Below are 14,765 nucleotides of genomic sequence, written 5' to 3'. Positions count from 1 at the left end.
TTACACTTACAAAAAAAAAGGTCAATTAGATAAATTGTATTAGATGAATTCACATTGTAGGGAAAAAGAAGCTCTGCCTTATTGACTGTTCAGACAGGTAAATGAAGATATCAAAGCACACCAGGGCATTATTATGATAACTGTAGCCTGTATGAAGTGGGGAAGCCATATGGGGAATTTAGGTGTAAATTAGTTGTTATCATTATTTGTTCTACATGCCAAGAAGGGCTTTACTAGGGGGAGGGGGGTAATAGAACTGAGTGGGTGGGCCATGTAGGGGACTGTGCCCCAATAATCTTAGTTAAAACATCGGGGTACTGACTACTGATATAGGAGCTAACATTGAAACTGATAGGCCAACATAAAACATATATGACGTTATACATGAGCCATACTTTCGTAATAAACTGCTACACATGTTCACCATTAGGAGTTCTCTACGTTTATTGTTATTTCTAAAAAAATGATCACTTATAATAAACCCTGTGTTTTATTGTTTGGAACGCCATTTCTACAATACATGCCTGTGACTTTGAGGTTGCACACTACAGTATACTGACTAATGAAATCAGAGGAAAGGATATGAACATTTTGCTAAAACTAACTGAAATAGTGCTGACTGCCTAAGCATTCACATTAACTTAGGCCTATACTTTCATTTAGGAAGTGGAAATCTCAGGGGGAGAGGGGGGCTGGGAGGGGCAGCTATTAAAACTAGAACAATGAGTAACATTGCACTATAACAACAACATGGCTAACAGCAATTAGCACCCAGGCTTAGCACCATATAAAGTATATATCTGTGTCAAAATTCCTGTGAAGTATATAATTATCGCAAAAACACTTAAAAACTGTCATGAGTGGCATTCCTAACCAAACTGAATGCAAAAAAAAATATTACATATATAGTGTTATATTGCTTGTATGTGAAAATATAATATAAAAAATAATAAAATAGAAAGGAGATTAGCGAATGCTGCAGGCTTTCATTATCTCCTTGCTCAGCATATAGCCTCATCGGTGTATGGGCCCGGTTCCTCACTTAATTTACGCTATATATAAATGGAATCTGTTATTCTTATATCTTCAACCCAGTGGAAGTTCTATTTTCATTGGGGGTTGAGCAAATGAGAATGAAACATTAATAATCTCATAGCACAATGTTTTCAGAGCTCCCATTTCTAAGATACACAGTCACATTGAGCCTGATATTGGACTAGTGCTTGCAAGAGTCAGCCACTAGACCTGGGTGGGGGACATTTGATATTATTTATTCCACCTTTCAGAAAGAGGAATGTGTACCCTGCCCCCCCCCCCCCCATGATTGATGCCCCTGATTGTACAGTTCTAAATTTATACCTTAGAATGCATCAATTGACGCTTAAAAACCATAAAACCTTGTGTGTGGACTCCTTTATCCATTCCTCTAATTTGTTATGCTGCTCATGCCACTGAGCGACTGTTTGTGGTTATATGATGCTGAAGGCTTGGTAACCTTTGCAATCGTGATGGCATGTGGGTGGGGGGGGGTGCCGCCTGTGTTTGTGATGGCTAGAAGCAAAAGTTGAGTCAATGTCGTGCTTGGTACAGTAGGTACAGTAGAAGCCCCATCTTGGTTAAATGTTCTCTATTATTTGTGCTTCCTGTTTCATGCATATTTATGAGCTGGCTGGGTTAACGTGCAATTCATATAATGGCAATATCTCTTCAACCCTACTGTATGTCTGATTTAGTTCATACTTGGTATGGTGATGTATCAACATAGTAAATATATATGCTCTTTGCAACAACTGACCTTTTTAATGTTCATGATTTGGTGGGGCTTATAATGGGAAATAGTCAAAAACAGCTTGTAAATACATATATCTCATCAACCACAATTTGAATAAATGTCATACTGTATTTGGTAAATGCCTCAAACATGATTGAAATTGGTAGAGGTCAAAAGAGGTCAACAGGTAAGAAAGTTCCAGCACTATCAAAATCAGTGTGGTTGTGTTTGCCAACAGCAATATCCTAACAGGGCCATTATGCCAGTGATCGAGTTGCACCAATATCTCGACTACTGTGTTTGCAGGGAAAGACATACCCGTCATACCGTAGGTTACAAAGAACAGTTTTTGAAGTCCATTCAGCTCATTACAGGTCTTGCTACATCAATATCTTACTCATAAACACTGATCTTAATAACTTTCAGTTCGTTACAGGTCTTTCCACTTAATTTTCTTACTCTCAATTTGTTACTCCAGATAATGATATTAATAAACACTTTCGTCATAATTTTCTTTACAGCTTAAATTTTGAGACAAAAATGGCCTGCCTATCGCCTTGGAAAGACATCGAAGATAAATTCTTTGAATGTTCAATTTGTTTGGATCTGTTTAAAGAACCGAAACTATTACCATGTCTACATAGATTTTGTAAACAATGTTTGGAACCATTACTAGAAGGACAGGCTGGGACATTTGAATGTCCTCTTTGTAAAGATGTCTGTAAAATACCAAACAATAGAATAGATGGATTCAAGACTGACTTCCATATGAAAAGTATGCTGCAGTTTATTCAGCTACAGAAAACAATTGAAAACAAAGAAGAGAGAGAATGTATTGGCTGTGAAGAGAAGTTAAAGGTTACAGCGTACTGTTTTATGTGTAAAGAATTTCTTTGTGTCCAGTGTTATCAATTTCATTTGACCAAGAAGGTATTTGCCAAACATCAGAAACACGTATTAGGTCTGAATGATCTTGAGAGAAAAAGTCTCACACAAGAAAAACTTGCATCATTGATGGAAGCCCCTAGGTGCCATACTCACCCAGAACACAAGGCTAAGTTATGTTGTTGTACTTGTGGAAACCTCCCCGTTTGTATAACATGTACGTATGGAGAACACAAAGGTCATGACCTACAAGACGTTACGAATGTGTCGAAAGAAGAAAGAGAGAAGTTGCAGAAGAGATTGGAAGAACTTGAAAAACGGAAAGAAAATGTACCCAGCTTAACTAATAAGATAAACAGAGTAAATGCAGAACTTACATCAATCGTTACAGATGCAAAAGGGAAATGGAAAATGCAGTACGAAGATCAGACCAGGAAGTTAAAGAATAAGAAAGAGAAAGAAAAGAGAGAATTCAACAGATTCAAAACAGTTCTTGAAGAAAGGAGTCAAAAAGAATTGAAAGAATTAGAATCAGAAATGGAAGAGAAAATTAGAAAAATAAGAGACGAGTACGACAGGATCATTGAAATTAAAATTAGGGAATCAAAAGAGAAAGAGGATACCATACAAAATGAAATAGAAAACAGAGAATTAAAGATTGACGAAATAATGAACAAACTTGATGCAGAAATGAATGAGAGAAATAAAACAATAGAAGAACAACAGCAACGCAAGCTTAGAGAAACACAAAACTTATCAGATCTTTGTAATCAATGGGTCAATAAGTTTGAAAATTTGTCTACTATAGCTTCGAGTGTCCTTGAATCACATAACCACTGGACAGACGCACAGTGTATTCCTGATATAAGAGCTGCGAGCGAACCCCTAGTTGAGGATATAATGAAAGACTTTCCAGAAATGGAATCATTATCTGATATAACAATGGATGATTTACCAATGTTGTGTATTGATAGAGTAAATATATCGGATAATGTAGAATCTGTTGTTGATGTTGATGTGACCAAAACTAATGATTATTTTTTAACTAGTATAACAAGTACCGGAACTGGTTACATCGTCGTCTCTGGGAGATTATCATATGAACAATCATTTATCACAGTCATAAACAGACAAGGACGTCAGATTCGTCATGACAAGATAGATAAAGTCAAAGGGAGCTCTCTTTATCCCGATCGTCACTGTGCTGCTTTATCACGTGATAAGATAGCTTCGGTGTGTGAGTCCAATCAGGTTGGTGTTTATGATATTCATGATGGGTCCTTTACTCAAAATAATATCACGTCCCTCTTTGATGACATCAAAACGGAGGATAGGAAGTATGCGAGTTGTATAACTACTGATCCTGTACGTGGCCACATCATTGTAGGTACATCTATTGGATCGCTATTCATATTTGATGAAGAATTGAAGTTCATTCGAGCTCTGAAGCTGCCAGAGGTTATGAAATTGTCAATAGATATCCTTTATCATAAAGGAGTTTTGCTGATATGCGATTACGAGAGCAAATGTGCATACGCTGTAACCATGGATACAACTAAAACAGAGGCAGAGTTACTATACGAGATTCCGAAACCAGATATTGACGGACTGACTTGGTGTCCTTACAGTATATGTGCAGACAGGGCAGGTTTTGTATACATCTTGTGGCATAGTACTGAAAAACGTATCATCACACAGTACAGTCAAGATGGTCAGCAATTGTTGACAACCAAACATACAGAAGGTACAGCACAGTGTATGACAACATTGATGACAGAGGAGGGAGAGAAGCTACTTGTAGCTACACCGCGGTCTGGAAAGATACTTTGTTATGGTCTGGTGAGTATATCTCAGTGTTCCTTACTTTAATATTACTACTAGTAGTAACATAAATGTTGTTATCGGGATACTCTGATGTTACGACAATTAAAGGGTACATTCAACTGAGATAATATCACCAAGGATATCATCTTCCTGTATTGACTTTATGTATGACCAAGTAGTATATTTATAACTTTAAAGATTGTTTTTGCTTGAAATTAGCTCAATTATTAGTATATAAATTAGTAGAAGTTATGTCCCAAACCCAAGTTACATGAAACTAAAGTGCAAAACTTGTTCACTATTTCCTTTACAGAATCGTATAGGAAAAATTCAAGAATTCTTACAAGATCATGGTACTGTTGTTGACAAGACAACGCAATACCAACTTAAGTTGATTAAAAAGAAAAAAAAACGACAAAGGTCAAAAATGGGAACATAACAGGCAAGAATGGAAAGAAGAAAAGAAAAGAAAATAAGGGATTTGTTTGCTGAAAAACTACACAAAGTATCAACAACTAACATGTCTTGTTTTAGCACTGTAAAATGTGCTTCATTAGAATAGAGAACTGGATCAACGTTTGTAACTTTATAAATGTTCTTTCCAACAGACACCAGAATACAGTCATCCTGGAAAAAATGCATGAAAGAAACGAATATCCAGAGTATACACCACACTGAATCGAATATCAAGGCTGGTTACAACTGATGAGGACAGAATTATCAAGATTTGCTGAAAAAACTAGAAACTTTTATATGAAACGGATCATGATGATTAAGATCGGTCTTCTTAGTTTATATAATTCCACTAGAATTACTTTACAGGAAAAGAAAATATGTCACCAAAACAGAACTAGTATTGTTTGATACAAGTGACAAACGCTTACAGTGGAATTACTATACTGTACCTTCCTTACCGGTTGCGAACCTTGCATGTTTATACAATCAACGTCCATACAGTAGCCTATAGTGGTTTGGGTGTCCGCATATAAAGCGGGAGACCCGGGTTCGAATCCCGGTGGAAACTGGACGTTTTCTCACTGTTTTTCTTTTCAACTCACTACGATTGCAATAATATATATATTCATATATATATATATATATATATATATATATAAATGTATTCAATATAATTGGACCTAGCCTATGCCAAAATCATACAGACTAATTATGAATCTGTTCCGCACGCGAGAAACATTACTAACAGCTCTCAATCGGTCCCTTGTAAAATCTCTTTGAAAAAAACTAATACCATGTACCAGGTAGCATTTGGCATCTGAGCACCTTCAAAAATTTCTCAAAGGGGAGGGGGACACCCCCTCCCCTTAGATCCATCCCCCAGGATGGCGATCAGTGTACCCGGCACTCAGCAATTCCTGGGCACATCCCTGTTTATGTATCTATATATACGTTCGTTTTGATTTCGTGCGAATGTTCTTTTGCTTACAATACAACTTCTTTTTTGATGGTGACGATTAACTCTTTCTTCTGACAAGTGGATCAATTTTGTCTTCCCGGTGCTCCTTGTTTATCATTCGGTTGCATGTGTTTGATATGTTTCGCTACATGATTGTCTTTTTATTTTCAATTATCTTTTTAAATGCAGCCTTTCACAATGTTTACATTGGTATTACATATGTTTGTTTCATGTTGCATATTTCTTCTTCTGCTATTTTCTTTCTTGTTTATTTGTTTCATCGTTGTATTAGTTTCCCAATTGGCCGTCCATAGAAATATGGCTCTGCACTAATTCACGGGAGGGTGTAAGGTAATTGCTCAATATGTTATCACCCAAATCAGCACAGGGGATTTCCAAGATTGGTGTTGGACGTACATCGGTATTTTGTGTCTCGTGTGTTGTATTTTCATTTAATTTTTTTGAAAACAACAAAAGCAACAGCAACTGGATAAAGTAGGATTCAAGTAAGTTTGATATTTCAACTTGAACTGCAAAGAGTACTTAATACTCCATCGACTAAAAGCTAAAAGCACAAGGTTAGTAACTATTTCTGTTCCGCTATAGGTAATGAATGAAGGTACAGTACACATTGTATTATACTATATGTATGGCTCTCGGCCATATTTACCCGGAAGTATTGAATGGTGCAGGGTTGGTTATAAAACGAAACTACAGTAGTTAATAACGATGTTAAACAAAGAGCTTTGAATCAAGAACAGTTAGAATTAATGTTCTATGATATGTATTTAACAACTTAATTATGCAATAGCTTAAAAGTACCTGGGCAGTAGGCAACACTTAGTTTCATAAAAAATAAACACCATATTACAGTAGGAATTTGACTATAATATTAAATATGTGTATTGCTTCTGCCATTGATAGTAATGCATAAGATCAAATGACATATGTACCAGGTTTAAGAGCTGCCACATGAAGGTAGTGATGGAATGACTATGAGACTATCCACCCTGCTTTACTTGGGGGCATCAAGCTTCTTGGAAAATCTACAGGTGAATTAAAGATCTTATAAAAGAGTGGATAGGGCCCTGATCGTCGTTGTAGCTGACTCCCGTATCAGTAGGGGTATGTGATTCTTCCCTAGAAAAATTAGACGTTTAGACGTAACATGGTGCGTTCTTAAACATTTACAATATGAAATATTAAGTAAATCCACGACGGAACCATTGTCCCTGACTGACAATGGAGGTGAGGTGGCTACCTGCACCCTCCTTGATACAGTACAGGCCACTGACTGTGTCAGCTTCATGACAGCTGGTTGTATTGAGGCATGGCTACCTGCACCCTCCTGTGATACACGCCACAAACTGTGTCAGCTTTGTGACAGCTGGTTGTGTTAGTCATCAGCTACATTCAAAATTTTGCATGTTAATTTTTGTGTACTAATACATCACAACAAATTATTAAATTATTACATTTGACAATTACATGCTGTTGCAAGGTCTGTTACTATAGCATAGAAACTTACAGTATATATTGCTTTCTAAAACAGTTACTCACAAGTAACATCATATAAAACACTCTGATATCATAGAATACTCTACTTGTCAAGTAATAATCGCAGAAGTCATATCATTAAATGCTGTTGGGGCTATCAATGGATAATTTCCATACAAAACTACATTTCATTTAGGAAGTGGAAATCTCGGAGGAGGGGGGGGGGTAGCTGGGGACTGGGAGGGTCAGCTATTAAACTAGAACTTGAGGTATAATGAGTAAAAGTGTTTTATGGTTAACATCTTAGTACCCAGGCTTAGCACCATATACTGCAGTTTCTGTGTCAAAACCCCTGTGATATATAATTATCTCAAAAACACTTTTAAAATATAATCACAGGTGGCATTTCTTACCAAACTGAATCCAAAATATTATATATAGTGTCATATTGCTTGTACGTGACAAACAAAGTAATATATAATATACTGGAAAGGAGATTAGTGAATGCTGCAGGCTTTCTTTATTTCCTGGCTCAGCATATAGCCTCACTGGTGTATGGGCCAGGTTACTCAATTAATTTAAGATATAAATGAAATCTGTATTTCTGATATTTTGAACCCAGTTGAAAAATGCAATTTTCATTGGAGACTGAGCAAATTAGAATGAAACAATGATAAACTCACAGCACAATGTTTGAGCTCTTGTTATGAGATACACATGTCATTATGAGTCAGCCACTTAACCTGGGTGGGGGACACTCCATATTATTTTCTTCCACCCTTCAGAAAGGGAAATGTGTCCCCCTGCTCCCCCTCACCCCTCCCCACATGATTGACACCCTTGATGTACAGACCTAAAGTAATACCTAAGAATGCACCAGTTGACGCTAAAAAACATAAAATTCTGGGTATGGACTCCTACATTGCGACATAGGTATTACTACCATGACCCAGGTTCATCCCCCCCCCCCCTTCCCCCATTTAAAATTGCTCATTCTCCTCTGGCCCATTCACAAAGTTTAAATGCCATACCTTAATCAATTGGGGAAAATTTGAATTTGCCCCTTCCCTTCCTCCACTTTGTTATGCTGCTCATCCCACTGAGTGACTCTTTGTGGCTACGATGCTGTAGGCTTGGTGAAGATTGCAATTGTGATGGTGTGTGTGTGTGTGTTCAGGGAGGGGGGGCGCCTGTGTTTGTGATGGCCAGAAGCATAAGTTGAGTCAATGTCATGCTTGGTGCAGTAGGTAGATGCCCCATGTTGTGTAAATGTGCTCTATTGTTTGTACTTCCCATTTCATGCATAATGATGAGCGGGCGGGGTTAACGTACAGTTCATACTGTATATGGCAATATCTCTTCAACCCTATGTCTGATTTAGTTCATACTTGGTATGGTGATGTAACTACATAGCAAGTATATGCTCTTTGCAACAACTTTGACCTTTTTTAATATTCATGAGTGAATGAGGCTTAATGGGAAATAGTCAAAAACAGCTTGTAAACACATATATCTCATCAACCACAAGTTGAATAAATGTCATACTTGGTAGATGCCCCATGATTGAAATTGGTAGAGGTCAATAGGTGTCAAAGTCTGAAAACATTTCAATCATGATCACTCAAAGTTAAAGTCACATTAAATCTGTCAAATCGCCAATGGTATGATTTTCTTTTGGTGATCATAGTTTGCTCAAATTCAGTTCAGTTTTGTGAAGGGGCTCTATAAGTCTCTAACATAACATACAGTGATTCATGAAAATTCAAGGAAAGTTGAGTTGTAGAAATGTATTAAGTGTACAGTCAAGTGACCGTAAATCCCTGTTATCCAACTTCACCCTCTGAGCTTCAAGGAGTCAACAGGTTGTCTCAAATAGTGGAAAAATTGACTCAAAGGGTCAAAAGGTTATCTCAATTGATCTCAAATTGGCTATTTGTTTTGTGATATACCAAATGACTTACACAGGTTGTCAAAATATCTCATAGTGCATTTAAACAATGTCAGTTCAAAATAGGTGACAGGAACTTTCCCTTTTTCATCCAATCTATGTGTCTACAATATATTTCACATAGGAAAAGTGCAGTAAATACATGATGATTTGATGGTGGTATCGTTCCAGCACAATAAATGTCTATGAGGTCGTATTTGTTATCAGCTAGACCAGAACAGTTCCATTATGTCAGTGATCGTCAGATATCTCAACTGCTGTGTTTAAAGGGCAAGAAATACCCGTCATACCGTAGTTTACAAAGAAGAGTTTTTATTTTATTCAATTCATTACAGGTCTTTCCACTTAATTTTCTAACCCTTAATTTGTTAATCCAGATTATGATATTAATAAACACGTTGGTCATTATTTTCTTTACAGCTAAATTTCGAGACAAAAATGGCCTGCCCATCGCCTTGGAAAGACATCGAAGATAAATTCTTTGAATGTTCAATTTGTTTGGATCTGTTTAAAGAACCGAAACAATTACCATGTCTACATAGATTTTGTAAACAATGTCTGGAACCTTTACTAGAAGGACAGGTTGGGACATTTGAATGTCATCTTTGTAAAGATGTCTGTAACATACCAAACAATAGGATAGATGGATTCAAGACTGACTTCCATATGAAAAGTATGCTGCACTTTATTCAGCTACAAAAAACATTTGAAAATGAAGAAGTTAGGGTCTGTGTTTGCTGTTCAAAGAAGTTAAAGGTTACAGCGTACTGTTTTAAGTGTAAAGATTTTCTTTGTGTTCAGTGTTATCAATTTCACTCGACCAACAAGATGGTTGCTGATCATCGGGAAAATGTATTAGCTCTGAAAGATGTTGAGGGAAAGAGCCTTACATTAGAAAAACTTGCATCATTGAAGGAAGCTCCTAGGTGCCATATTCATACAGAATTTATAGCTCATTTATGTTGTTGTACTTGTGGAAATCTCCCTGTTTGTATAACATGTACGTACGGAAAACACAAAGGTCATGACCTACAAGACGTTGAGTATGTGTCGAAAGAAGAAAGAGAGAAGATGCAGAAGAGATTGGATGAACTTTTAAAACGGAAAGAAAATGTAACCAGCTTAACTAATAAGATAAACAAAGTAAATGCAGAACTTACATCAATCGTTGCAGATGCAAAACGGAAATGGAAAATGCAGTACGAAGATCAGACCAGGGAGTTACAGAATGAGAAAGAGAAAGAAAAGAGAAAATTCAACAGATTCAAAACAGTTCTCGAAGAAAAGACTCGAAAAGAATTGAAAGAATTAGAAACAGAAATGGAAGAGAAGATTAGAAAAATAAGAGAAGATTACGACAGGATGATTAAAATCAAAATTAGGGAATCAAAAGAGGAAGAAGACACCAAACGAAATGAAATAAACAACAGAGAATTAAATATTGACGAAACAATGAACAAACTTGATGCAGTAATGAATGAGAGAAATAAAACAATAGAAGAACAACAGCAACACAAGCTTAGAGAAACACAAAACTTATCAGATCTTTGTAACCAATGGGTCAATAAGTTTGAACATATGTCTACTATAGCTTCAAGTGTCCTTGAATCACATAACTACTGGACTGACGCACAGTGTATTCCTGATATAAGAGCTGCGAGCGAACCCCTAGTTGAGGATATAATGAAAGATTTTCCAGAAATGGAATCATTATCTGATATAACGATGGATGATTTACCAATGTTGTGTCTTGATAGAGTAAATATATCGGATAATGTAGAATCTGTTGTTGATGTTGATGTGACCAAAGCTGATGGTTTTATTTTGACTGGTATAACAAGTACCGGATCTGGTTACATCGTCGTCTCTGGGATATTAGTAGGTGACCAATCATTTATCACTGTCATAAACAGACAAGGACGTCAGATTCGTCATGACAAGATAGATAAAGTCAAAGGGAGCTCTCTTTATCCCTATCGTCACTGTGCTGCTTTATCAGGTGATAACATAGCTTCGGTTTGTGAATCCATTCAGGTTGGTGTTTATAATATTCATGATGGGTCCTTTACTCAAAATAACATCACGTCCCTCTTTGATGGCATCAAAACAATGGATATGAAGTTTGCGAGTTGTATAACTACTGATCCTAAACGTGGCCACATCATTGTAGGTACATCCATTGGATCGCTATTCATATTTGATGAAGAATTGAAGTTCATTCGAGCTCTGAAGCTGCCAGAGGTTATAAAATGGTCAAGAGATATCCTTTATCATAAAGGCGTGTTGCTGATCTGCGATGAAGAGAGTAGATGTGCATACGCTGTAACCATGGATACATTTAAAGCAGAGGCAGAGTTACTATACAAGCTTCCACAACCAGATATTGACGGAGAGACTTGGTGTCCTTGGAGTATATGTGCAGACAGGGCAGGATATGTATACATCTTGTGGTATAGTGCTGGAACAAAGTGTATCATCACACAGTACAGGCAAGATGGTCAGCAGTTGTTGACAACCAAACGGACAGAAGATACAGCACGGTGTATGACAACATTGATGACAGAGGAGGGAGAGAAGTTACTTGTAGCTACAATACAGTTTGGAAAGGTGTTTAGTTATGGTCTGGTGAGTATATCTCAGTGTTCCTTACTTTAATATTACTAGTAGTAACATAAATGTTGCTATCAGGATACCCTGATGTACATTCAACTGTGATAATATCACCAAGGATATCATCTTCCTGTATTGACTTTATGTATGACCAAGTACAGGTAGTATAAAATATTTATAACGTTAAAGAGTTTTTGCTTGAATTAAGCTCAAGTAATAGTATATAAATTTGTAGAAGTTATGTCCCAAACCCAATATACATAAAACTAAAGTGCAAAACTTGTTCACTATTTCCTTTACGGAATCGTTAAAGAAAATTCAAGAATTCTAAAGAGATCATGGTGCTGTTGTTGACAAGACATCGCAATGCCAACTTAAGTTGATTAAAAAGAAAATAAACAACAAAGGACAGAAAAGGGAACATAACAGAAAACAAGGAAAAAGAAAAGAAGCTATTTGTTTGCTGAAAAATCTATACACAAGAATCGACATCTAACATGTCTTGTTTGTTCATTCTTAAATGTGTTTCATTAGAAAAGAGAACTGGATCAACGTTTGTAACTTTATAATTGTTCTTTCAAACAGACACCAGAATAAAGTCATCCTGGAACACACACATGAAAGAAAGAAATATCCAGAGTACACACCACACTGAATCGATCATCAAAAGCTGGGTGCAGCTGACGAGGACGGAATTATCAAAATTTGCTGAAAAAAAACTACAAACTTTAAGATGAAACGGGTCACGATGATTAAGATCGGTCTTCTTAGTTTACATCATTTCACTAGAATTACTTTAAAATAAAAAAAGTGAGCCACCACCTTTGACCTTTAAACAACTAGACCGTCAATCTCTTTAGCTTTGTTACAACATATAGTCGCAAAACAATAAGATACATTTGCTGTACACATATGTTTTACCAAACCTCGCTTAAACTTGGCTGCGAAGGAACATTCATCAGAGGTGGACCGAACTGTAATGTTTGCAAAGTTGTATAAATGACTTCAATGCAACTTGTAAAATTAGATCTCGAAAATCAAGAAACATTAAAACATATGCGTAGAACTGTTGACGTTCATGCGAAAAATTATGGAGCTGGGAACGTGTCTTTACGATTATAATTTACCAGATGAACATGTGGGAGAAATCAAATGGCTTATAACTTCGCTTCACATCTTGTGTCTATCTTATCGACAGATTTAAATAATTTGTTTCTACAATTCGGAAGATCATTTCAGATAGGAAAACTATGTATTTTTCTTGCTTGAAGACCCCAGCTTACTTTAGCCGTTGCCTGGTTTCATTGCTTCTTATGTAATGTAATGTTTATATTCTTGTATAGCGCACTACGCACGATGCATCTGTGTGCTTTACAGACGATTATGATATTTCGCTCGATCAAATAGTATCTACTGTATTTGATCTGAAAGAGTCGATGTAAATATAATACAAAAGTAGAGAGGAGTGGCAAGTGATATGGAAGGGTGGCAAGCTCGCTCCGTATTATTGGAAAATAGCAACAAACGTAAATTTGCTCTGAATTGTTCGATGATAATAATTTCGAATGAAGAACAGTTATTTGCAGCCTCCAATGCTTAATCTTGCTTTCGTGTAGCCTGTGGGTTGGCAAAAACTAGTCGAATTTGTCATGCTTTATCTTTTAAGATACGATGTAATCATATAAAGGACTTTTTCATTACTCTGTTTTCCTATGAACGCATCCCATGGATTTACAATGTCCTTCCATGTATATAGTTTGCATCGAATATACCTTCAACTTGCTACGCATAAGTAAGACATTTATATTCATTATTTTAAAAGTGTTTGATTATCCAGTTTTAGAGTCACTCAGAAATAACGTCAGTTTCACACTCTTTTTCTTCTTCCTTATTTTGAATACCCAGTTGGGACATTTTCTTTTGCATGTTTTGTATTTCAATGTGCCGCTTGAACGCACTGAATATTCTGTTTCTACCAGATAAAGCTTAGGAAATTTAATGAATTTTATGATTATCGATTCTAGTCAATGTGACAGCCGGTCGTATGGAAAACCATTTTAACATTTAATCAGGGATTTTAGATATCAGAAATTGTTTCTTATTTTAGACATCTCAAGTTGATATCAGATATCTATAATTATATTCGAGATATCTTAAATTCGATTTCAGATATCTGAAATTAAATTCGAGATATCTGAAAATGTTTTTTTCAGATATCTGAAATTGAATTCAAGATATCTGAAATTCTATGTCAGATATCTGAAATTGAATTCGAGATATCTGAATATGAATTTCAGATGCCTGAAATATAATTTCAGATATATGAAATATAATTTTAGATATCTCGTCGTCCGGTATTTCGAGATATCTGAAATTGAGTTTATAAGGTATCTGCACTAACTTGTAGATAGGCCTATGTTAGATAGATTGGAGATATCTGAAAGTTAATTTGAGATATCTGAAATTATTTCGAATTACCAAAAATTCCTGATTAACAGTTAAAACGGCTGTCCAACCGGTCATGGCATTATTGTGATCTACGCTTTTATATGTTAAATTGCTTACCAGTAATTCTTACACTATTAATCGTCAACAGTGCGATAGTCATCACTATATATATATATATATATATATATATATATATATATATATATATATATATGTATATATATATGTATATATATATATATATATATATATATATATATATATATATATATATATATATATATATATATATATATATATATATATATGATAAATGACATTAATTCCAGGTGAAGAGTGCTCAATATACCTGGGTATAGAGCTGGATA

General features: G+C 35.8%; 3 protein-coding genes across 8 annotated transcripts in view; 2 read left to right on the top strand and 1 right to left on the bottom strand.

Annotated features, from left to right (window-relative positions):
* The window catches only part of LOC139956136 (uncharacterized), a 28,807-nt gene extending 22,675 nt beyond the window's left edge, over positions 1–6,132 (top strand). For 2 of the 5 annotated variants that reach the window (XM_071955207.1, XM_071955198.1), the window contains exons 3-4: positions 4,044–4,495; positions 5,089–6,132. In XM_071955207.1, the coding sequence (XP_071811308.1) occupies positions 4,044–4,495; positions 5,089–5,124 (488 nt within the window). In that variant the 3' untranslated portion in view covers positions 5,125–6,132. Of the gene's footprint in view, positions 1–2,292; positions 4,496–5,088 lie in introns of all 5 variants that reach the window. The other 3 variants (XM_071955189.1, XM_071955192.1, XM_071955214.1) reach the window with 2 other exon arrangements.
* LOC139958560 (uncharacterized) overlaps positions 1–14,765 on the bottom strand; it is a 74,524-nt gene that overhangs the window by 44,091 nt on the left and 15,668 nt on the right. The gene's annotated exons all lie outside the window — the stretch shown is intronic.
* LOC139957184 (uncharacterized) lies at positions 6,281–14,547 on the top strand. 2 transcript variants are annotated; one of them, XM_071955275.1, is made up of 3 exons: positions 6,281–6,400; positions 9,760–11,964; positions 12,535–14,547. In XM_071955275.1, the coding sequence occupies exons 2-3, from the start codon at positions 9,778–9,780 to the stop codon at positions 12,544–12,546; spliced, it is 2,199 nt and encodes a 732-aa protein (XP_071811376.1). In that variant the 5' UTR covers positions 6,281–6,400; positions 9,760–9,777; the 3' UTR covers positions 12,547–14,547. The 2 variants fall into 2 exon arrangements, with proteins under 2 accessions (XP_071811376.1, XP_071811368.1); XM_071955267.1 differs by having other exon boundaries at positions 6,281–6,472.

The sequence above is a fragment of the Apostichopus japonicus genome, chromosome 1 (genome assembly GCF_037975245.1).
Source record: "Apostichopus japonicus isolate 1M-3 chromosome 1, ASM3797524v1, whole genome shotgun sequence".
Lineage (NCBI taxonomy): Eukaryota > Metazoa > Echinodermata > Holothuroidea > Aspidochirotida > Stichopodidae > Apostichopus > Apostichopus japonicus.
This window is presented reverse-complemented; position numbering and strand designations above follow the sequence as displayed.

Bases quoted from the DNA above. Each gene is read 5' to 3' on its own strand.
- LOC139957184 (XM_071955275.1), top strand. From the start codon at position 9,778: ATGGCCTGCCCATCGCCTTGGAAAGACATCGAAGATAAATTCTTTGAA.